Source organism: Anas platyrhynchos, chromosome 4, assembly GCF_047663525.1.
Source record: "Anas platyrhynchos isolate ZD024472 breed Pekin duck chromosome 4, IASCAAS_PekinDuck_T2T, whole genome shotgun sequence".
NCBI classification, from domain to species: domain Eukaryota; kingdom Metazoa; phylum Chordata; class Aves; order Anseriformes; family Anatidae; genus Anas; species Anas platyrhynchos.
Window position 1 is genome coordinate 51,280,528 of NC_092590.1, and position 24,204 is coordinate 51,304,731.

General features: G+C 36.0%; 1 protein-coding gene across 9 annotated transcripts; it reads right to left on the reverse strand.

Moving 5' to 3' along the window:
* Positions 1–115: 115 nt before the first annotated feature.
* Positions 116–24,201, reverse strand: EXOC1 (exocyst complex component 1). Of its 9 annotated transcripts, none has more exons than XM_021267646.4 (21): positions 24,056–24,201; positions 21,254–21,387; positions 20,272–20,402; positions 19,415–19,574; positions 18,514–18,534; positions 17,575–17,762; positions 16,420–16,647; positions 16,036–16,168; positions 15,738–15,847; positions 15,163–15,216; positions 12,416–12,565; positions 10,940–11,045; positions 7,901–7,945; positions 6,536–6,699; positions 5,938–6,048; positions 5,384–5,460; positions 4,604–4,832; positions 3,260–3,443; positions 2,088–2,287; positions 1,578–1,772; positions 116–753 (listed from the first exon to the last, which is right to left on the reverse strand). In XM_021267646.4, the coding sequence occupies exons 2-21, from the start codon at positions 21,375–21,377 to the stop codon at positions 601–603; spliced, it is 2,763 nt and encodes a 920-aa protein (XP_021123321.1). In that variant the 5' UTR covers positions 21,378–21,387; positions 24,056–24,201; the 3' UTR covers positions 116–600. The 9 variants fall into 9 exon arrangements, with proteins under 9 accessions (XP_021123321.1, XP_027312864.1, XP_021123322.1 ...); XM_027457063.3 differs by having other exon boundaries at positions 23,999–24,171; XM_021267647.4 differs by lacking the exon at positions 7,901–7,945.
* Between the last annotated feature and the right edge of the window lie 3 nt (positions 24,202–24,204).

Below are 24,204 nucleotides of genomic sequence, written 5' to 3' on the forward strand. Positions count from 1 at the left end.
GCCCTCAGGGGCTGGCCCGCCCTGCCCCTGCTACCTCAGCACCCGCAGCCGTAACAATAGGAATCGCTCCCCGTTTTGTTCCCGTTTTAAAACAACACACCACATAAATAAAGCGTGTGATGAACACGGTTTAATCGAGAGTTATAGCCACGACCACGTTATATCTCAGAACACGAATACCTTCTGTAGTAAGGGAGGGAAAATGATGTGGTAGTCTTTAACGCCAACATAACTCCCAAGATGCAAAACATTAGTGAAGACAGTAGTACCCCTTCTGTGTACTACGAAGGTAGTGCTTGGTGCTTTCAGAAAAAAAACAGCTTATAAATAACAATATCTTAACATTACTGGAAGGGAAAAACTATCCGAAGTGTTTCACAGAATTAATGCTTTCAAACAGTACTTCAACATAGTTGATGAGCAACAAATTACCAAAGGTTTCATTTTGCCCTGAAAGACAGTTGAAGCAGGAGAGAGACTCGACGTATATGACAATTAGCTATGCATACATATGGAAATCGACCTTTTAAAAACAAACAGCACTTATAGTGTTTGATTCCCGTATAACACAGGCACGAACTTTGCTAGCTTCTTTTTCACTTAATGAGACTGTGCAATACTGGAGCAGTAGTCTAAAATATCCTGTATAGTGAATTCCATAGTGATTCCTGATCCAGGATAGCAGCGAGCTATCAGCCCTTCAAAGTGCTTGTACTGTCGTATAAACTCATCTTGCATCGAATGCCACACAACCTGCCAAAAAAAAAAAAAAAAAAAAAAAAAAAGCAAGCTTTAGGAAATGTCAACTGGCACAATAAGCTAAATGCGAACTACCAGACACAGGCTCATTAATTTATTCTTGGTTGAGGTGTCGAACTAAAGCTTGTCAAAAGCAAAGTTCTGTAAAGAGAGATGCTGCATTAAAAAATGGTTGAAGATTTTTACCCATTACGTTTCTTAAAAGTCTTTAATATTTACATCACTACTACCAAATCCACAGAGCAAAGCAGAAAATAAAGACGAGAAGGTTTATTTATGCATTTAGAAGGAATACCTAAAATAGGTATTGTTTTTGTCTTTAAAGAGAACACTCCAAACTAGACTAGTGCTACTAATTGACATTCAGGCTTTAAAAAACTCTTAGTGTATGCTTAACTCTTAAACCTCCTTATCTTATAGTCCAGTGAGAAAGTTTACAGAATGTACTAAAAGTCCTCAATAATATACCATCAGAAAAGGTCTAACTAAAAGCATATTCTGCTATAGTGGACAAGCTAAGTTTCCTATCAGGTTAACAGTTCACTTAAATCTAGTTCTTTCTACTCCCAGTGCATTTTGCAGAATAGAGATCACTCAACTAATGGACAGCTAGGGGATCATAAAGGAACCTTCTTCCAGAACTCTCTCCCTACCAATCATAGTTCAAGTGAATTTAAAGCAGGATTATAAAGAAAATAAATCTCAGCACAAAATTCACGTGTTTCCAGAATTTTGCTGAAACTAGGTGTGTCTCACACAAAAGAAAATAAAAGCCTTTCTATAAACAACAGAAGTTTTTAAGCTATGATTTAGTTTACCTGAAGTAAGTTTTCTTCTTCACAGAGATGTTTGTCTACCTTCTTGTAAAGATTATCCAATCCCTTCTTGACTTCCTTACCAGGATATTCCTTTATGACTTTACGAAGCTCTTGTTTATTAAAAGCCAGTTGATAGCTTACTTCTTCTTCTCGTATACCTTGGGCCACACGAGCTTCAACACCTTCAAAGAAATGCTAAAAAAATAATAATAGTATTAATGATTATCATAGACCACAGCACATTTTTGGATGAAAATAACCAGATTTTTCATGGCAATGAATTACTGACTATACCTCAGTTGTGTCTTAAACAAATGGTTTTGGGAAAGGAAAAAAAAAAAAGTGAGAAGTAGGGTACTCTTGGCAGCCATGCTTGATTCTAAAATAGTAAATAGGGATTGTTATAGATGCAGTGACAAAAACACCAGAGACTGCAAACTAAACATGTAAGAGGAAGTTATGCTACTTCATATCATTTAAAACTATATAGCTAATCTCAAACATACGTACATTTAATTTCTCAAGAGGCTGTCCAAGTGAGTAGATGACGTAAGATTGAAGATGATCAGTGTACTTCTGTTTGGCTTCTTTCTTCTCAGCCTCAAGACAAGAAATTTTCAGCCGAGAAAGTGTTGCAAAAATATGATGGAAGTTTTCCATCATGACCACATCTCTGGGTGTTTTCTGGCTTTCATTAGCTACTTTCTCAACTGAAAGGAAGCAAAATACTTAAAATACCAAAAGAGCAACTGAATTCAGAAAAACTGATAACCATAATGTTGACAGAACAGGAATTTTGGATTTTATCACAAATATAACCATTTGTATGAATTATTACCATAGCAGTCACTAAATGAACAAATAGTTGAGTACCTTCAAAAGTAGTTGTCAGATATGTACAGACCCTAAGGCTATATAATTAGTATGCAAAAAAAAAAAATCACTTCTCAAGAGACATAAAATAGGGGCTACATATGGTCATTTACATAACTGAAAAACTACCACCACGTTCTGTGGAGGCTTTCATTAAGCATGCTTTCGTTATCCTTTATAAATTTAATATGACAGAACTATAAAAAAAAATGTTAACTCCCCTCTTTGCTAAAGCAAAATTCTTCAATAACAACTCCAACACGTTTTTTTCCCTCTTCCTTTCTTTCTTCATCTACTTCTCACTTTATTTTTTTGCTTACTAGTTTTGTGGTCAGAATTACTGTTGCTTTCCAAACTTGGCTTGCATTTCTCTTAACCCCCACCCTGGCCTTTCTTTTTTTTTTTTAAATAATTAAATAAACAAGATCCCACCCAGACTTATCTCCTTATTTAAGCTACAATGGGGCAGAAGAGACAGGAAACCACTTCAGACTGGGCATGTAGAGTAGCTGGGCGTGTAGCACTGCTTCTCTCTCCTCCCAGAACCCTTAACCACTTCCCCCATCACAACCAAGTTACTCCGCAAATAGGCACAAAGGGAAATACCTAGCTTGCTTTTAAAGCGTACATTATATCAAAAGGTTTACACTGTTCTCCTACTGATAATAGAGATAACCAAAATGTCAGCACAATGTTGGTCACATGGTTTGCAATAAAGGCTCTTAAAATAAATTATTGGTTAATTGGAGCAATATATATAAGAAAAAAAATAATCATTTTAGTAAGTATGACCACCTCAGAACACCTACCGCTGACAAAAACAGCTCTAATAAGTTTTATGTAGGCTTTATCTAGATCTCCTCGTCGTTCTGCATTTTTGAAAATTGATTCAGCAAGGGCTGCAAACTCTTCAAACTCAGCAACAAATGGAAGGATCCCAACTTTGCTTTTCTTTGAGATTTTTACTTCATCCATCTGTTTCATTTGATTACTCTTAAAATTTAAAACAAAAAAGAAAAACAGATGTTAGTCTCTAGCATATAATTCCAGACCCTGTAACAACTAGTAAAAGAACAAAAAATTGCAGGCACTGAAAAAGTTAACGTGTATTCAAACAGGGAAATCATTATCTTTTAATCTGAGTTTTGCTCCCTTCTTATCCTCATGAATTTGCTACAAGAAATAACTGAAGGAAAAAGGAAGATAGGCAAGTAAGGTCTTCCAGCTTTTATGTTCCTTTGCTTGCTTACTTAGTATTAAGAACAGATGACAACTTATCCACCAGAAGCAATTAGCAACTGATAGTTGGATTTTCATTCCACAATCTAAAACAAGGAACTTTGCTTTTCAGAATCAACTGAGCAAACAATTCATTCTGCCACAGAAAGCTTCACTGATCTTCTACTGAAATTTTATTTCTGAGTATAATCCAGAAGAGTCAGTTTCAAAATATTTTAAGCATTAAGCTGATCGTGAATAACTTGTCTTGTTACGTTGGCCTTGAGTCAAATTACATTTATAACAATTAAAAAAAAACTAGTTATACTAACAAACATTTTCACTAAACTTGCCAAATTTCATATAATGGTCATGTTGTATTAACAAAGGCAAATTTCCTTGGCAGTAGAAGCTGTCTCTCCTACTGCCAAAAAATTAGCCACTTTAACATTCAACAAAAAAGTGGTTTAGGTAAGATGAAGATAGCTGAATACATGGAAGAGAAGTCTATTTGGCAAATGATGCAGGTTTTGCTTTTCCCTTGTGAGCCTAAGTCCATGAGTTGTTTTTTTTTTTTTTTTTTTTTTTTTTTAAAGTAAGAAAAAGAGAGCTGTATTTTACTTGACTGACTTCAGTAAGACTATAAGTTGAAAACAACTAAAACAGTCATCTAGCTCACAGGAGTAAGATCTTAATGAGTGGTCATATTTCTTACAAATAGCTAATTATTCAAGAAAAGTGGAACGAAGAGGGGGGAAAAACACAACCACCAATTACTTTTTTTTTAAGGCCAATATACTGGCAATGAATTTACTCATTTTCACTTCAAAATTATAGCAAAAAGTCTAACTATAAAAATGCAAAATCAAACACGATGGAAGTGGGCTTCCTATAATATTATAGTTAGCTTAAATCAGAATAACTAAAGAACTTACAATGCACTTATCAAAGTTCCTTTTGACAGTCACCAAAACATTTCCAAGTGTTGTGCTGAGAAAGGAAGCTGGGTCCACATTTTGTGCTGTCCATACATGATGACTCATCTTAACTAACATATAAAGGGAATTAAAGCTATCAATCTTGTCCCCCAGTGCTATAAGATTATTCAGCTCAGGCTCAATACAACGAAATATTTTTGTCATCATTTGCCGGATCATGTCCTTCCTAGTAAAAATGCACAAGAGAAGTATTACTCTGACAGTTTACTGGACTATTTTACATGTTCTTTGATACATATTTTTAGGATAAATTTTTTGGATCCAAGTCCAATTTTCACCCAACAAGTCTCATGATTTTCAGAATGCTGCTAAGTGACGAATAAAATGCCAATGCCTCATGGTCAAAAAAACAACAAACAAAACAACAGCAGTCACAGGTATGAGATATTCCAACAAAATATTTCATGTGTAGAATCTGGCACACACTTAAATTCAGAATTTTGCTAAGCATAGTTTGAAAAGCTGATTTTACATATTATAAAATCCAGTTTCACTTTGAAATTACACATCTGTATTCTACTGTAGACAGATACATGAATTATATATTGAAAATTTTTAATATTTGCTGACACATTAAGTGTCTAGTTACAAATTCAGAGTTTGCTATTCATTTTCACTAGAAGACAAAAAAAGTTTACTATAGAGAAAAAAGTTTAATACTCCAAAGAAGTTCTTAAGCCTACATGTGAACTAAGAATAAACAACATTTGCACATACTCAGATGATATTGTTTGTGGAACACCAGAAGGGTATGAACGAGATAGATTTCCTCCATCCATTTCCTCTGCTTCATTCTGTAAGAACAAAAGGTGTATATACAGGAAGCTGAAAGTTTATCTCAAATTCCAAATTTAACTGATAAGCATGTCTGACAAAAACAGTATAATCATCAGATTTAATTATTTTTTTTTTCAAAGCAAGTACAATGGCTTGCTGTGTTCTGGTAGAAGATCTCTAGTCATGTTTCTCAATGCTATATACAATTACTTCCCATGGCCTTCCTATGTAATATCATGAAACAGCGTGCTTAGTGTGAGTTTAAGAGAAAACAATGCAATGGCAAAAGAAACAGTTTTGGTTCTTTCTTCTTTTTCAATAGATTTTGTATCGGTCAGCCATAAAACAAAGATTCTGCCAGCTGATAGAGAAAAACAAATTACTGATCACCCAGATCACACGATTGCCAGATAAATTCCAAAGTTATATTTTAAACAGGCCTCACAAGGCTTGTTCAGCATTTAAGTTCTGTCACTGAAGGAAGAGAGTCATACCGTTGTTGATCCTGAGATGCCTTGATGTTGCTGTAGTTTGAAAAATTTACTAATGAAGTCCTGTTCAGCCAGACACAGGGGCTCCAGTTCACTTAGAACTTGCTCGAAAATCTAAAGACAGACAAATAATTTAATCAACACATTGAATATTCTGAACAGCTAAAAATACTCATTTTAATTGTTTATTGCCTAGGATTTCATTGTCCATCTTCAGTAAGGTTTAGAAGGTTGATTTCTGCTTACTAGAAATGCAAACAGCTCAGTTTTTAATCTTCAGAAGTGTAACCTGCATCTTCAACAACATTTTCTTTTTTCAACAACATCCATTTCTTTCTTATACAGGCATATGGTATTTCCTCCCAGAAAACAGACAAACAAAAAGACCGAGGATTTGAAGAGAGTATAATACAAATACTTGTTTCCATCAAAAGAATTAATGGAGAGCATGAGAATTATTTCTTAATCTCTCATTCATAGGAAGAACCGTTCCTTTCCCCCTTACTCCAAAAATATGTACTTTTTTTATACTTGAGAATGATATGCAAGACAGCTCTAATCCAAAAGTAAGTAGGATTCCTAAGCAACATTTTTGTCTTACCTTATCAAATTTTGTTCTGTCAGCCACATCAAGATCAGAGGCAGACATGTTTCCCATATCCAACAGTGAGGATGACTGAGACCTACGATTTCCTGAACTCTGAACAGAGAGTTTATTTAGGCTAGAAGTAGACCCAGTCAATTTTCCAGAGCTTCCATGAAGACCTGTTAAATAAAGAAATTATGAAAGAGGGATGCAAAGGTAGAATAAAATACTCAAGAACAGGTTCATTACAGAATGTAGGGCCACTAGCAACTTTTGATCTTGTGCATTTAAAAAAATAAATCACTTTTAATCTAAGCTGAAAATGCTTCTGCTATGGACCGATCTTTTCCTCATTAAAAAGTAACTGAAGTACTTCACGTTTCAGAGTTGAGTACAATGCAGATATATAAGTATTGTAAAATTATGAAAACACATTGTAACAATTGTACATTGTACAATTTTACACATTGTAAAATTATGAAAAGGGTATAAAAGGCACAAAACTGTCAAACAAAGCAACACTAGGATAAATACTGTCCATGAAAGCAAAGATCAGCTATGATCTTTGTGAATACAAGCTTTGGGCAAAGGCCACCATAAGAAGTAGAATTAATCCAAAAGAGGGGAATAATAAAAAGTTTTATAGACACCATCCATATTGAACTTGGTCTTTCTATTGTTAATGTCCTTTTGGCTACATAGCTATATTTTGCCTGATCTACAATCCCAGGTGAACTTTGCTGCTACCCCCATCCCTTTGATCATAACTAACATTCAGACATTTCTTCCTGATATTCTGTGGCCTTCACATAGGTGAGGTGCATTTTTATTTCGTGTTTGACATTTTCAGACATGTTGAAACAGGATGGAGAAAGTCAGTAATCAAAAAAAAAAAAAAAGCATCAGAAGAAGTCATCTATAGTTGACCCACATGTAAACTTCTCACATCTCAACCATAAAGGCACTTGAAAGCAATCCTGCACATTTAAATTAATTGCTATATTGGTATCGTGACGTAACTGCCCAGGTCTAAGGGCACAAACAAGACAAAGTCTATTTATCTAATAAAAGCTGTTATCTCAACCTTCTGGAAGAGCTGGAAAACTAAGACAAGCAAGATCTCAGGCACAAACTTCTTTTGGATCAACTGCTAGCACGGGAAAACAGATGTTTGCCTTTACCTGCAGAACTTCAACTTCTATGTTGGGCAATTTTTGCTGTACTTCACTTTGCCTTGCAAAAACAATAATTCTGCTAATGCTTATTTCATTCTGAACAAAATGCTTTCATGTTAGGTCCATTTTCCATGATGCAGTGCTACAACTTCACATTGACACACATGCATTGACAATATCAACTAATGCAACTAGTTATACTCACTCTCAGTTTCCTGTTTGACAGCACTTTCTTTTCGAGGCAGTGTAGCTGGGATGGATTAGGTTGCAAGCATCAAAGACAAAGACAAGTTAAAATGCAGTTTGCACAAACCATGCACAAGATGCAAGTTAAGCTCTAACTGGAAAGAAACATGCAGAGAACTATAAGCAGCAAGTAACTACATTGCAAACACATTTAGTTGGAGAGGTACTATTCTAGAAATTGAGAATCTAAGCTACATGGAAAACAGAGTAAGTTCTTAGATATTAAACTTCACTTTTTCCTATATGGTGTGTTTAAAGAACGTTTTTAGTAACGCGTATTTAAGTTCTCACAAATTGAGAAGTCCATTAAATTAGGGGTTTATTTATAAGAGTTAATATTGCAAAGGACTCAATTTCCAAGACCAATCATATCAATACTATTTATGAAGAAATTTAAATGCATTTATGTAGCTTTGTACTGAGTCAGAGATATATTCCACCTCTTAAATTTAAGAAAAAAAAACTGATCAAAAAAAAAAAAAATTCATCAAAGACTGATGACTGAGAATTTGGAGAGGATGAAAACAATGAATTTGTAATAAAAAAAAACAAAACCTACAAGGCTCCTTTTTTTTTTTTTTTTTTTTCTTGGTTTGTGCAGAATAAACCAATTTCTACAAGTGGACTTCAATGTGAAATTTTGAATAAATGCGCATGGTAAAGTTTCCTTACATTTGTGGTACATAAAGAATACCTAACCAGTAAAAGGCATTCGCATACATACATTAAAAGCAGTATGTGGTATTAAGAAGATTTTGATGAGGATGGATGCTACAAGCCCCCCAGAATGGAGCAGGCAAGCAGAACCTACTGTAATAGAATGAGTAAATACTTCTAAATGCCACAAACACGTCTTAAATACCAGATGCAAGTAGCCACCACCACTGACAATTCTAATGTCAAAATCCAATTTAATTCCAGCCTAGTTTTTAAAATCTTGGGTTTTGTGCAATTTTGGAATAAGGAGGTTTATGGCAGATACGTTAAGTATATGCACCTGCCATGCATTTGTCCCACTTCTTCATAGTCCTCAATTTCCAAATGCATGGGACTGTATTATAAAAGGCAGAGAACCTACAGCCAAAGATCAGACAATCAGAAGCATCAGAGTGGCCTTTGAGAAGCCTCGTCGTATAGACATACGACAGCAGTAGCACTCTTTCCCAAACTTGATTTTATGGTATTTAAGTATCAAAGTCTTGGCTTCAAAAGAAAAAAAAAAGACTACTGAAGACAAGTGTGAATGCGATTATTTTTTTGCCATAAAAATGCAGACAAAGAACCTTGCACTAGCATAGAATGCCAGAATTCTCCCAGCATCCCCGCTGCGTTTGAGGCATTCCTATAGCAGTGCTATTCCCAAAGCACAAAAAAAGGCAAGAACAAACACCAACACAGCTCGGAAACAGGTCATCCTCAGCGTCTGAGTACAACTGGAGCATTATGCACCTACACTGTTTCTTAAATAAGTTTACTATTAAGAAGTAATGTATTTTGAATTAGTGCAACCAGTAGCATTACAATCACTACCTTCAACATAGAAGCCTTTGAAATTACATATTGTTATAAACTGTTACAAAACACACACAACTTGATATTAAAATAAAGTGAAATCATATAACAGATTTTTAAACATACATAATTTACTTTCCCTGCTTCATAAATGGTACTAACAAGAACATGATTAGGACTAAGGAGCGAAGCTTTCTTGATCTAATTCACTGTCAAATTTTCTGGCGGCCTCATGACATGGCCACTGATAACCATTACTTAATGGCCTAATTACCATTCATATTATGAATTCTGGGAGTAGCCTCACTTCTTCCAGTCTTGGCTATGTAATTGGTGCCTACCACTTTGTAGAAGACTGCACACCTGGGGTCAAGTTTTGTACGTAAACCAGTCACCAGCAAAACTCAAACATAGTATGACTGAGAACTACAACAAAAATCAAATGAACAGAAGTGGTCAGAAATTCTTTGCTATTTTCCTCCTAGACTATGCTGTGCAAACATTCTTGGAGCTCACAGAAACACACAACAGAAGCCTTCTGGAAGTGCAGCAATTACACTGGTTAATTGGAGGAGTTCTTTCTCCAAAATGCAACGTCACAACGCTTACAGATATCAGGAATATAATTGCTACAAAAAACTGTCTCATTGCAAACACAGATCACAAATGAATTGCCAGGATATAATGTTTTAAAAGTCAGTTTATATTAGGATAAAATATTTTGTTCTTCCAGTAAGATAGCTTTTTGAGATTTAGGAATTTAACTGTTCTGACAATGACACACTACAGCACCACTTGCTCTCCATGTCCAACAGCTTGAACAGACTAATCCTTCCTTTAATGAAAGTCTCACCTCTCTCCTGCTTCCTTACTCTCATTCCCTTTTTCTGCTCTCCACCATGAACAGAACCCAAAACAGGTATGACAGAACATACAAGTTCAAGCTGCACCTCACTTAGAATTTAGAATTTGGAATTTAGAACTTGGAAATTGGTAAACTATGACAAATATCCTAAACATTTTGAAACAGTGCACCTGAAAATATAGAATACCCAAAATATAAATATTTCTATATTACTGTTACTTTCTAACTATTCAGGGTATTTATTTATTTAAAAGCTTTACTTCTGTACTCATACTAAACATTTTACTCCTATCAGGAATACCAACTCCCTTAAATGGGAAGGCCTACAAGTTAACCAACCATATATAGTCTCAGACTACAAAGCAAATCTCAAGTTTCCTCATATAGACCTGGCATTACAAGTAGCTTCATCAAAATCCAGTTGAATTTCACTGTATTTCAGTTGTGCTACTTTGGCCTTGGGGAAATCAGAAGTCTTGCCAATCATATTTTTACCCAATTTTCACCTTGCCAAAAGCAAACGTCTTTAGACCATTAAAAAACTGACGTAGGTGTTATGATGAGTGCTTTTTAGACAAATAATAAAATTCAAAGAAAGACAGATGCCTCCTGGAAGCTTACCAAACTTTTTTCCTTCTTTGGTTGTGCCTGTCATCTTGATCTTGGCAACTTCAAAGAAATCTTTTATTTCCCTTTCATATAGTCGCGATAAATAATCCATGTAATTCTTAAATTAAAAATGTAAAGTTAGTTAACAGGTACACACACTGACTTATTTTGATTACAGTTAAATAGATCTTAGAAACAGCATGTAAATAAGTAAAAATGAACTGTCTGAAACGACTGTATTTGTATATATGTATGCAACATGCATAAAAATGTATTCATGATGTTTGAGTAGCTTTAATTCATTTTCTTAGTGGATCCATTGAGCACCACACATCACTACTCCTCCTCCATAAAGGAAACATTTACAATGTGATACATACAAATAGGATTACAGGTGACAGCATTATGGAATTTAATTCAAGATTAGAATGGAAGGAATTCAGCACTGTTATTCACAGTCTCACCTCTTCCTGAATATGGTGTCCTTAATTACACCTTCAGCAGGAAAACAAAATGCCTGGAAACTATGGGATGCAGAAGCTTACTTGTGTGCTTACTACAGGATTCAATGAATCCCAAATTAATTTGTCTGCAACACTGCCAAAAATAAGCTTGAATTTTAAGATGACAATTGGCACAATGACTGAAAGAAGTCTGAAAATTATCACTTGCTTAGATTTTTAGTACAAAGGTTATAATTTTTTATTCATGGGCAAAAATCACCCAAGATTTTTCTTCCCTTGTCTACCTCAGAATTTTGTTACTTAGCACACACACTAAAAAAAATAAATTATTGAAGACCACCTCCAAGGTGTCAGCCATTTAACATTTGCAAAAGAACAAGCATTAAAAAGCCATTTTAGGACTCTAATTTAAAATCTTCCATGATTGAGATTTAGGAATGGTAGTACTTCAATAAAAGATTTGTTCTGTTATGGAACAACTGTCCCAACTTCTATTCAAACACTTTCTTCCACTTCATGTCAGTTTTAAGCAAGATAGTTAATTACGCATATACAAAGCCAAAATGTTTCTATTTGATCTGCTTTACAAGAGACCTCTGAAGTTCGATAGTCAAGTGAAACGAAGAAAATGAGGTCTGAAATGAAGAGATTGAAGTCTGCTGAAATAAAAACATCATAAAGGTAAACAAGCACATCAACATGAAAGTAACTTAATTTTTAATACTAGATTGTAAAATGGTAAACTTGTTTCAAGTAAAGGTTAATATGACATTAATATATTAACCTTCACTTCACGTGATACTTCAGAACAGAGACACAGATAGCATCTTGGAAAAAAAAAAGAAAAAAGACAGGACACAACAAAGACGAAAAGCGAAGTTTCCTATTCCAGAGAGATGATCAGTGAGTTAAATTTAATAAGGGAATATTAAAAGAATATGCACACAGATAGAAACAATTCTTTTGACTCTCAAAAATAGTCCATTATGTAAACTCTGTAGCATCATTTCAGCACTTCACGTACCTTTGTTAGCCCTTCATATTTTCCATAATCTGTGTTCTTAAGCCACTCCATGAGTTTTGCATATCGAAGTAAGTCTCTGTGAAATGGATGGTGATTGGGTAACGTCAATTCAACAGAGTGCTGGGCGAGAGTAGAACTCTGATCGTGGCCCTTGATAAGAAATAGTATGAAAATAAATCAGGAAACACTATAAAAACATAAAAGAAGTTTCCTCAAAAACTTGACCAAATGGACAAATTCAGACAAATAGAACAGCATCAAAATATCTGCATAGAAAAAATGTCTACAGACCCAGACTGAAGAGATATTTAATATAACGCAAACATTGAGTTTGGCAGACAATGCACCCTTAGTAAGCTTGTTCATTGCAAGGCTCTTGCAGTTTACAGCATTGCCTTCAGGATGAGTCAGCTTGGCATTTTTTTTTGCACAAGAATGCAAGGTGAAGATTTAACGACAAGTGTTCAACTGTTTTTGAAAAAAATCCAAGGTTATTACATGGTTTCTCTAAAAATTACAAAAAACCCATAGATACTTCTTTCTTCTTAGGCTCTTATTCCCATATACCATAAGATACTTCAAATTGATGAACAGGTGACCTGGGTGTTAATTATGAGCTTTATGCTCCTCTGAAAATCTGTAGAAGTCCAAACCACTTGAGCCATATTTTAAAAAGATGAGTTGGCACATATTCTATCACTTGCTCTCCTGCACTCACACACATACTTTCAGTAACCATACACTAGAGTTAAGCAATTTAGGACATGCAGCATAAAACAATCCATTTAACAGCAAGCTGCTAAATTTACACTCCACCTTTTCTCTGGGCTACCTCCTGAAAAACATAATATCCTTTAAATGAGGATTACATCATATTTCTTGAACAACGTTAGTATCTGGCTTGTTTAAGCTTTCACTTGCTTGAACTCACAAGCTTCCTGGGCAATTCAAGAAGCAAGATGACACTGCAGTTCAGCCATATAGCAGAATGCTCACACATTAGCTCAGTGTTAGGGCAGAGGACAATGTCAAAATAGCTTTAACATTTTCTGAAAAAAACTTTTAAACCAGGCTTGTAAGGAATACAGCAACAGAACTTGATCTTAAGTATTAATCTATGCCCTAACAACACAAAAAGATTGCCTAATTAATCTCTGGTTACTGTAGCATAATAATATACAGGTGTTTTAGAAAGGTCAGACAAATTATTCCTGATTTTTCAAATATATATTACAAGTTTATACTACATGAGTTTATAAAAAAGAACAATTTTATACTTCTAAACTAATATACATAGGCCCACGTGTTGGTGAAACTTTGTTTTTTTTTATCTATTGAACTCTGAATCAAAGTATGTCTTACTTGTATTAGCAGCTGCCTGTACAACCTTAATTTGCCATTTTAATTTAGAAACGTGTCTTATTTAGATTTCTCCTTCAGTATTTATTTTTCAAATAAACAATCTAAACAATGCATACTTCAGATATTCAAGTATTCCAGTTACCTTCCAAAAAAATGGGACTGAGAACTGGCTCAGCAGTTCAGAACAGCCCATTCATCGGCCTAACAGAACCATATCATTTTAAGTAAGATAACACAGAAACCTGTTATACCTGCAACACTTGAATCCATTCCTCAAAATGAGGTACATACACTTTCTTTCCTTTTTTTTTAATCTCCACAAAAAGCTTAATGCAGAGGCTCATCTACCACACTTAATGAACTCTTCCTGCTTAATCTTGCAGCGAAGCTGTATTTTTACCTGTTGACTAATCCTGAGCAGCTAACAGCAAGCCACAACTTTTCAGAGGACGAGTTTATACAAAAGCCAACATGAGGCCAGAGTTAGTACCAGAATTAATAATAAACTGCAAATTTGCAACGTTACTCATTTGCAACAGCACTGAGAAGTCTCTTTAAAAGTATTTCGTCTAATACACAAAATATTACGTAGTAATAATAATTTCTTACCATTTTTAATAATAAAATCCTCAGCGCAGAACATCAGAAAAGGCACTCTCTTAAACAGCCACTTCGACATGTGATTCTGATATTCAAACTTTGTGACTGTACTTAACATAGGCCATTTTTAACTTGCTCATTTAGAGGCCAGGAGAGATGGCCTGTGCTGTTTTTCAAAATACAAAATTTAATAGGAAAAGCATAGCTTCTTAAGAAAAGAAACATAGCTTCTTTTTGTGTAAAGACAAAAATTTTAACATGCTGTAGAACTCAAATTCTCCCACAAAGCAAAGAAAACGTAGGAAATGCTTCTCTGCCATAAAAACAGGCATGCGTCCTCAAATGCCATTATCCATCATAACTCTATTCCAATGTCCCGTATAGATTAATACATAAAAAAGTAGGACTTCTAAAACTTTTATTGTACTAATATGTATAAATAATGAATTACCTTTATTTACAAATATTACAGTTTAACTCAACTGTAGTATCTGTATAGTTGTACACATATTATAATTTTCTGAAAATATTTTTTTCCAGCATACATCTAAATCTGTGTCTCTTTGCAAACTCTATAGATAAATCAGAGGAATGTCATCTTACAAGCAGATCAACAAAGCTTGAGAGCTGATGAAAAAAACTGGAAGTGAGAAGGGATGCAAGTCTGATGTTCTGCAACCAATAAGGATTTCTTATTTGTAAAGCCAAAGACGCAGCTGCTAGTTCTGTAAGTCAAGCTCAGAAAAATTAATTGGAAAAGCTTGTATCAAACCTGATGTACTCACTGGAACTGAAAGATAGTACGGCTTGTTATAGAGTTGGAGGAGGGTCTGAGTAAACTAATTGGAGATAAAAAATACAGCAATAAAAAGATTGATGCTAAAGAAAGACATCTAGTCTTTAGGAAACCAAACTCAGGACAGCGATCTCTGAATATTTCAAGTTAAGGCTCAAAAACGAAGGTTTAAACATCTTACTTGTATGCTTCTTCTCCTACAGCCGTTGAAGTTCAGAGAGCAAGAACTCTTATCTTCTCAGTCCCTAAGATCCTTAAAACTCAATGCTTTTTTTCCCCTCTTAATTACTCAAGCCTCATGACTAAAATATATGTTTATATATCACGTGATTTGCTCAATTAGGACAGCAAACTCTCTACAGATACATATAGTTTTTAATTTATTTAAATGAGATTCTTCTAGTCACTTTAGTTTGGAATGCTTAGTAATTCCTCTGCTTGAAGTGCCTCTAGCAGTCCATTCAGTTACCACTTTGGTCACAGAACATGTCTAATTTTAGTTTGATTGCTTTTCTTTTTAGAAGTTTGGGACAGAGTATTTCATAAAATAATAAGAAATAATACCTGCTGAACAAACACACTGTTCAAGTGACTGGCAAGTCTCCGTGCAAATTGCTCACGCAAGTCACTAAACCGCTGCTGTTGCTGTTTGACTGCATGAAGCATATCATGTCCTAAAAACAAAAAGAACACAGTACAAAATATATAGTAACACATTGTATGTAGGCACCAGAAGGACCACTAGTCACAATTCCTTCAGTATATAGAAATGACATGTGAGTCTGATCAGAAAGGCACATCAAATGAAAGCACTACCATAATGAGTTTGGTATTTTAGACTGTAGTCTAACAAAAACATTACCTGGACGAAGAGCTACATTCATACACTGCAAAAGGGCATCCGCTGCATTAGTGCAGGCCTCAATGCCTCGAGAAGATGTCAGATCTCCCTCCTGAAGGGCTTTTATATGACCTTTAGCCAAATCCATGTGATTCTACAAAATAATGGATAGTACTGTCCATAAGCCAAAAGCAGGTTACAGCTTGCTACTCTGATGATCCCAGAATGATAAACACAAACCCATTATTATAAAAAATTTACTGAATTTAGTGCAATAATAAAACTGAAAAATCAACTGCCATTATTATAAACAAACTTCATACGTGGTTACCATAGAGGGTAGCAACCTAGAAGAAATGTACACCCAATATGAACAGCGATACTATACACCATAAAAATGCTTACCACTAAGAACTCGATCTCCGACAGCAGCTTCACATTATTGGTGTTGCTGAGATGGATTAGGTGGTTACTTTCTGAGATTTGATCCATTTGCTCTTTTACACTCTGAAGCATTTCTTCATAACTGCTCAATTTTATCTCAATTTGGTCAACTTCCTTTAGAGCTTCATCCAGCAACTTCATCAAGATATTCACCTGTTTCTCTGAGGCCATAATTGACTGGATATTTGCCTGTACAGAAAATTTAACCATAAGATTTCAAGAGACATTTTTTGTATCTCAAAAGCATTCTGATAACCTCTTCTGTCTCCATTACTGTCACATGGACAGTTTTCAAAGTGCTTGATGAAAGAGACAAAGCAGTATAAGCTTACAGTACTTCCCCTTTAAAGTGTTATTTGAACACAGCAGTCTTATTCTATGAGACTTCCTTATTTCATAAAGGAAAGATACAAAACCAAAACTTTTATCAAGTTCTTAGAATTAAATAAAATTAAACGCACAAAAATAAAAAACCAGTAGTAATCCCTGCTATCTTAAAACATTTATTTGCAGAAAAAGAGCTTAGGTGATAAGCTTGCATTTTTTGTTTCAAGAACAACAGTCCCTGTAACAATCATTTTCAAAGTGTACGAAAAATATATATCTTGGCAATTTTAGGAGTTTGTAGGCTATTTTCTCAAGACTGTTTTACCCCCTGCATCTCCTTTTTTTTTTTTTTCTTCCTTAAGTGACATCTGGAGTGTTGGGCTGTTTTAAGAAGCAGAACAACAAAGAATATGGTACTGTTACACAGAGATCTCAATACTGCAATGTTATCAGATTAAACAAAGTTCCTAATTACAATGAGGGTAGTATTTTAGGCATAAAAGTTCACATCTACTGACATAAATATGAATGACTCTTCTCTCTCTCTCCTTGTACCTCCACCTTCATAAACCATATATTCAGAATGCCTCCTTTTTTGAAAGCCTAAAATTTGCTCCAGAATAAGATCTTTAAAAGCTGATAACAGACAGGATGTAGTTCAGCTTAGGAGCAGATATATTTAAATATGAAGCAGAACATGTTAAATACGTTTTCAAAGAACACAGCATAGTCAGTATCAATGAAAACAGCTCAATATGCTAACACCATACATTAGTAAAAAATGTTTACCCCATCTAGCACTTGTAGCTCTCTGGACAACTTCTCTGCAAAGGCTTCAGCGTTAGAGATAGCATATTCACACCCTTCCATCATTATTTCTATATCCTGTTCCTCTCTTGCATTTAATTCTTGGTATTCATCCACAGCCTCTTCATCACCTCCTGCTACGCTTTGATTCTCTCCACTTGGGACTGATTCTTGCGTAGAGAAAGGAAATAAAAGAACATTACCGAGAGCAGAAAAGTCAGCTTAAATACTCTTAAAACTCTTTTAAGTTCAACTACTTCTGAATAAATAAATCACTTCCATAAAGAGCATCTGCTACCTACACACACTTTTTTCAAGTCTTCCATGGGTTTCATTAAGATTTCCAGAACTGGTTACAGTGATGCTTTCCAAATCATGCAACATAAGAAAAATAGAAATTGTCAATTTTGTTTATTGCATGTACAAAGGGACATACTGTCTCTGTTCATTGACCTCTCATGCTGGTAATCAGCATCTGAACGTATTATTCATCTGCAGTATTATTCTAGAATTGTTAGCAGAAGACTGGTAGAAGCTAAAGTCTCAGTAGGCAGAGCATAAAATAAACATACTAGAGAACTTATGAAATACATCATTAAATAAAACTTGTCTTGATGCTCAAGATAAGTTTCAAAGTAGCAAAACCAGTACTGAGGTAAATGAGAATGACATAAGAGTTTTTTTCAGAATTGATTTCTCATTGCAGCATTTAATTCAAGAAACCAGTCAACGACTGAAAAGCAATTTACAGAATGTTAGTGTTGTCCAGGCAGAAACTATTTAGAACAATTGAGATATCTCTTATCTGTAGCAACTTTATAAGCTATTTAAAGTCCTATTTACACAAAGAGAAACACAAAAAGCATATTATTTGAGACAAATTGCTTACAAAGCAGAATAAAGGAAAAAGGTGTTACGCACCTTCTGCAACTTTAGGTAGTTCTGAAGAATTAAAAGGTATGGAAAAGCAGAGGAAAGGAAGCAGAGAATGTTAGCAGGCAAAGCATGAACAGTGTGTGCATTTTTAAGTGGCAGTAAGTATGAATGTTTTAACATTGCAAGAACTTGAAAAGATAGAGGTCAGTTAAAAACAAGTTTCAGTCAACATCAAAATACAGAAATGCTACCCTCTGTTTTTACACTTCTATTTCAAGTTCCTCTGCTCCAACTACTCTAGTATTTAATAACAATCTACAATTTAGCCACTTCTGACAGAACTAACGTAAGATACATCTACTCACTACACTTTCCTAGAAAGTTTTAATTATTAAAAGACAATGTGAATGTAAAAATATTTAATACAACATGAGCAAACAATATATTAAGCCTTCTTAGCATCCAATCAGTTACCTGTAATAGGATCCAGCAGAATTTAACATGATTCACCATATATAAACTAGAAACCAGATGAAAAACCTTATCTAAACGTTAGAATGCTATTGAAGTATCACTTTTTAAAGCATCTTTTTAAATTGTGGCAATTGAGAACCAGAACAAAATCAGATTTGTTACTCATTTAGACCTACCAAACCTTGCAGGTAGATTTTATTTTGTTCTGGAAGAAAACACCTTAGGAATACAAAAAATGTATCAATATTCAGAATTTCATTACTGAAATACTTTGATCTAGTTAACAGATTTCTGTTAACTAATTTTCTGTTAGAAAATCCGTTATCTAGTCAGCTTGTTTATCTGAAGACTTCAAAACTATAAAATTGAATAGGAAAAAAGTCAGGGTTAGGATTTTGGTTCTTTTTAGTACATCTGCTTTACATCAATAATTACTAAACTTTACACTGAACATGCAGTTGCAGAAACTTACCTTCCAAAAGTTGTGAACTGACGTTAGTAAAGTCAATTTTTTTCCTAAGATACCTCTGATTGAGTTTCCAGATACATGAAATGAAAGTGTTCTTTTCCACTGTGCTGCTTGCAACCCATTTGTACACTTTGTCAAAATGCAAATCAAATTCGGGATTTTCCTGCAGAAGACAGGATATGTTACAGGCTTAACAGTTAAATGAATAAATAATCTCTGCAGCTCAGAAAATCATTTACTTACTGAGATGGTAGAATAAAATGAAATTACACAGATGACAACCTTTAGCTGATGCACTGCTACTGGCACCCTGATGTGCCTTAATGAAAAGCTAAAACACCGGATGTGAAAAAGCAAAATTTATGCTATGAATATAGTATTTTGTCAAGGCAAACGAGGCAACAAAAACATTGTACAGAGATCTATGAGAGTTTCAAGAAACATTTGAGAGTGCTGTCTGTCCTGAGACACCACCCCGAAAATGTCTAAGGCCTTGTGTTAGCTTCCTGGTGACAAAAATGGTAGCTGGAATTACTAACATATACAACACAACCAAGAAGACTCAGGGAAGCAGGCAAGGGAAGAAGATTATGAACACACACACACACACACACATATATGAGATAGTATCTAATACCATAAAACAGGATAGAAAAAATTATTTGGTACTTTAATGTTCTATGTAAAAACCTACTATAAGAAGTATTTCAACTAGATTTATTCCTTGATGAGACACAGCTTTGGTAACATTTGATTAAAATAAATGCTTTCCTTTCTACAGGCACTTAAGAACTCAGTATGGTCTATAATTGATAAAAGAGTGTTATAATATTCTAGGCGTTCTACAAAATTGCACGTACTTTGACAGCATCTTTGGCATCAACAACAGCAAGATCTCGAAGTGCCCATGCGGTCTGCCTTTTGTAGAAATCACCCTTGTCAGATTTTTTCACTTTTACCACATTTACTTGCACTGGTCGTTCTGTTGTCACTGTAAAAGGAAGCAGAAGAGTAATTTCAAAATACTCGAATTACCGTAACATCCGCTTCTGCTGTATTTCAACTTCTGAAGTGAGTTATTTGTAGGAGAGATTTGATAATTTTTATTAGATGAAAAGATACTCCTTGAAACAGGTTTCATCCACAGTATCTACAGCTCAGTTGAAATATCAGTCACCACATACACAGCTCCTAAAATACTGAACCCAATTTACTGATGTTTGATACAGCAAGACTATGGCCACATCCCTGACAGCACCAAAGTCATTGGAGATTACATTCCAAATTAAAAAAAAAAAAAAAAGATTCCTCAGTTTAAATTAAAAAAACAAAAACAAACAAACAAACAAAAACCTAGCAGGCTAATTCATTGATGGATTGGACCGAAGCACGAGTTATATATAATAAAATACACATACTCAAAGGAACATCACAACTCAGTTCAGTTCCTATGCCTTTCTACAGTGCTCTGCCTTGAACTCTAACCAGCATTCCTTGTTGTTCCTTATTTAGGTTGATCAACATCAATGTCTACTAAATCCTCCTTTTGAGCAATAGATAAAGCCTACTTCAAAAGCCCATCGGTCCCACAAAAATAAATTTGTATCTTTCATCCCAAATTATAGAAATCCAGATACAAAAGTACAAGACTTCTGTTCCTTTCTTAAAAGAAGCAATAACACACATATAAGCTACAATGGATTTTCTCCATTAGAAATGGAAGCACTTGATTATAAGGGCAAGAAATAATATTATAATTTATTGTAAAGAAAACCTAAGAGAAATATAACTGAATAAAAAAAACGATGAAATAAAAAAAAAATACGATGTCGTATTACATACCTGTTGCACATAAAAAGCAGTTTCTCTTCTTTTTGCCTGCTTTGCATACATTCACAATGCTCAATAAGCGTTCATCATTGGGAGTGAAAATATCCCTCTGTAAAGCATGCTTGATTGCAGTCATTTTCCCTCAGCTGAAAGATTTTAAGAAGCCATAATACATTCAGACACATTTAACACACAGATTGTTTAACACGCAAAAAGTCTATGGAAACAGATCTCTGCATATCTAGAATCAGGACTAAGTGTTTGTTTGTTTGTTTGTTTTTTTTAAAATGTTTTTCAGAGACCTGTTTCACTGTTCTTGCCAGCTAGCACATGCTATTAAATGTAACAGCCTGTTCTTACTCCTCTTTATCCTCAGGAGGGTCAGTGACTTGTTACAGTAATGTACAAGAACAAAATGCATCTTTGTAGCTGGTAGAAAGTTTGATTTGAAGACACAGTAAACCCATCATGACTAGCTTGCAACCTTTTGTTTGGTACATGGACAGAGCTCAGAAATGGAAAACATTTCAGTCTGTATTTATGGAGTTTCTCATCTGGCAAGGGAGCAAAAGGGAGCATATTTCATTAAAAGAGAAAGAAAGTATGTATGCCTAGGAATAAATCAAGAGATTTCTTCCAGGAATCAGGCAGTGACCTTGAACCTCATATTCTACAAATGCTAAAAACCAGAGACGTCTGATTGAGAGATATCAAACAGACATCATTTATTCACTCTCACAGACTGTAACAGTGCACATGGGAGACTGCACAAGGAAGGACATCAGGGACTGCCCTTTACATCTTTTTGTACAGCAGCAGATGCAGCTTTAAAATCAATGATGTAGTCACATACAGAACCAGGCCATCAGGCTGCCCGTGTGAGGAGCATTGCCATTAATAGCACAAAAACTTTCCAAACACCTTACAGTTTGTTCTCTACTTTTTTTTCCCTTATTAAGAATATGGCTTTCAGGTGATTTGGGGAATGTGAAGGGGCAGACAAAGAGGTAGAAAGATTGGGGGGGGGAGGGGTTAGGAGCACTTTGCAGGATTTGCAGAGGTAAAATAACACTAAATTAACTGTGCGGTAAACAAGAATAAAATCCTGAGAAAGTCACAAATTTCTGAAAGAGACTTTCATCATAATTACCTGGTTCTCTAGCAAAGCATAGTCTAAACCCCACAAGATTCTAAAAAAAAATACAAATGGGGTGACAGGGATAATAAGCTAAAAAGAAAAAAACTTCCTAAAACGAAGGGATTAATAGTATTTACCAGATTCAGAACAAGCCCTCACACTGCAGAGATTGCTCTAGTTCGAGTAAGAAGAGCATCGCACAGACATCATGGTTCAGTGTTTTTATTTCAATAGAGGAGCTTCAATATTACTCTCAACTTGTGCCTTAAAATTCTACGGTGTGTTAGGAACACGATCGATACACATCCCATGCTACGCTGCCTGATGCTGAAACAATACGCGGAGCTGAATTTTAGGTTGTGTTTTCCTGTTGGAGATACTCGGGCTGCTTCCTGTAACAAACTTACAGTGAACAAAGTGTTCCCTTGGCATAGGAAACAGAAAAGGCACCAATTTTGCTCTTAGTCTTATGTTCCACTATTCCTCAGCTCTGCTTCCCACCATGTGTCAGCTGAAGGAGTTTGGTAGTTTAATGATCACTGACCTAAAGGCTTTGGGAAAACAAAGGTCATCTACCAAGCTGCAATCAGTTCTGCCCAGCGTACAGAGCCCACAGCACTCAAAGCAATGCTGTTTGTGACACCCCTAAGTAACACTCTGCTGTTAGCAGCTATCCAACAGCCTTCCTCACCCTTCATACAAAGCTGGGCCCAGCTTCTGTTTCCAAATTGCAACAGGACGTGCTTCTGTTACTCTGTGGCAGATACCTAAGCCAAGCAAAGCACTGACAACCCGACCCATTTTACCAACACCACCTTTCCTTCACAATTTAGATTTTACCTTCAGGTCTAAACCACGTTCAGACTGCTGCAACCCGCTAACTCTCCATTTCAGTGCCCACACAAGCTGTCGGGGCTGTGCAGAATACACCTCTCCCATAAAACAGAGCACATTAAACCTGAGCTCCAAGACTTACTCTGACACGTAGTCCAACCTCCACTGTAAATTCAAGCCTCAGTCAAAACCCTCACAATGGGTCAGAAGCATGCACATCACTGTGTTCTTCATACACAAATCAGGGCATGGTTTGGGTTGGAAAGGGGTTGTTTTAAGGATCATCTGGTTCCAATCCCTTGTCATGGACAGGGACACCTCCCACCAGACCAGGCTGCCCAAAGCCCCATCCAGCCTGGCCCTAAGCACCTCCAGGGATGGGGCACCCCCAAGGTGAGGAGCTGGAGATAAAGCTGCTTCCTCAGGAAAAAAAATGCTTTAAGATAACTGTATGCCAGCCTAATAAATCCCTTCCGACACTACCGCATTCTTCTCCAGTCACGTTACAAACAGATCTTCTCTTACAAGAAACCTATCCAAGACACCACCACCCCACCCAGGGAGCCAGCCCAGGAAATACACGGGAAAGACTCCATAGGAGCCAAAGACCAGCCATTTCACACCAAAACCCTAACGGGGGGGTTGCGTAAATACTACTGATCGGCCATTGAACACCAAAACCCTTATGGGGGGGTTGTGTAGACGCCAAGGGGTCGCTCACAGCAGCGGCAGCCCACCCGCCCCCGGCGCCAGGAGGGGCGCCCCGCTCCCGCCGCGGCTCCTACCCGAGCCCGAGGCCCCGGGCGGAGCAGAGGGGAAGGAAGGGGCCGATGGTGCCTCACCAGGGCTGGAGAAGAAGGGGAACGGGAAGGCGGCGGCAACTCCGCCGCTTCCTCTCATGTGATCCCGGCGGCGGCGGAACGGGCAGGGCAGAGAAGGGAGCCGGGAGCGGGCCGGGGCTGCACCGCCTCACTCGGGGCGGTGCTGAGGG

Bases quoted from the DNA above. Each gene is read 5' to 3' on its own strand.
- EXOC1 (XM_021267646.4), bottom strand. From the start codon at position 21,377: ATGACTGCAATCAAGCATGCTTTACAGAGGGATATTTTCACTCCCAAT. The intron at 11,046-12,415 runs GTACGTGAAGTG...TTTTAATTTAAG, and splicing joins AATATGAAGGGCTAACAAAG to AATTACATGGATTATTTATC. The intron at 7,946-10,939 runs GTAAGCTTCCAG...AATCCATCCCAG, and splicing joins CAAAGAAGGAAAAAAGTTTG to CTACACTGCCTCGAAAAGAA.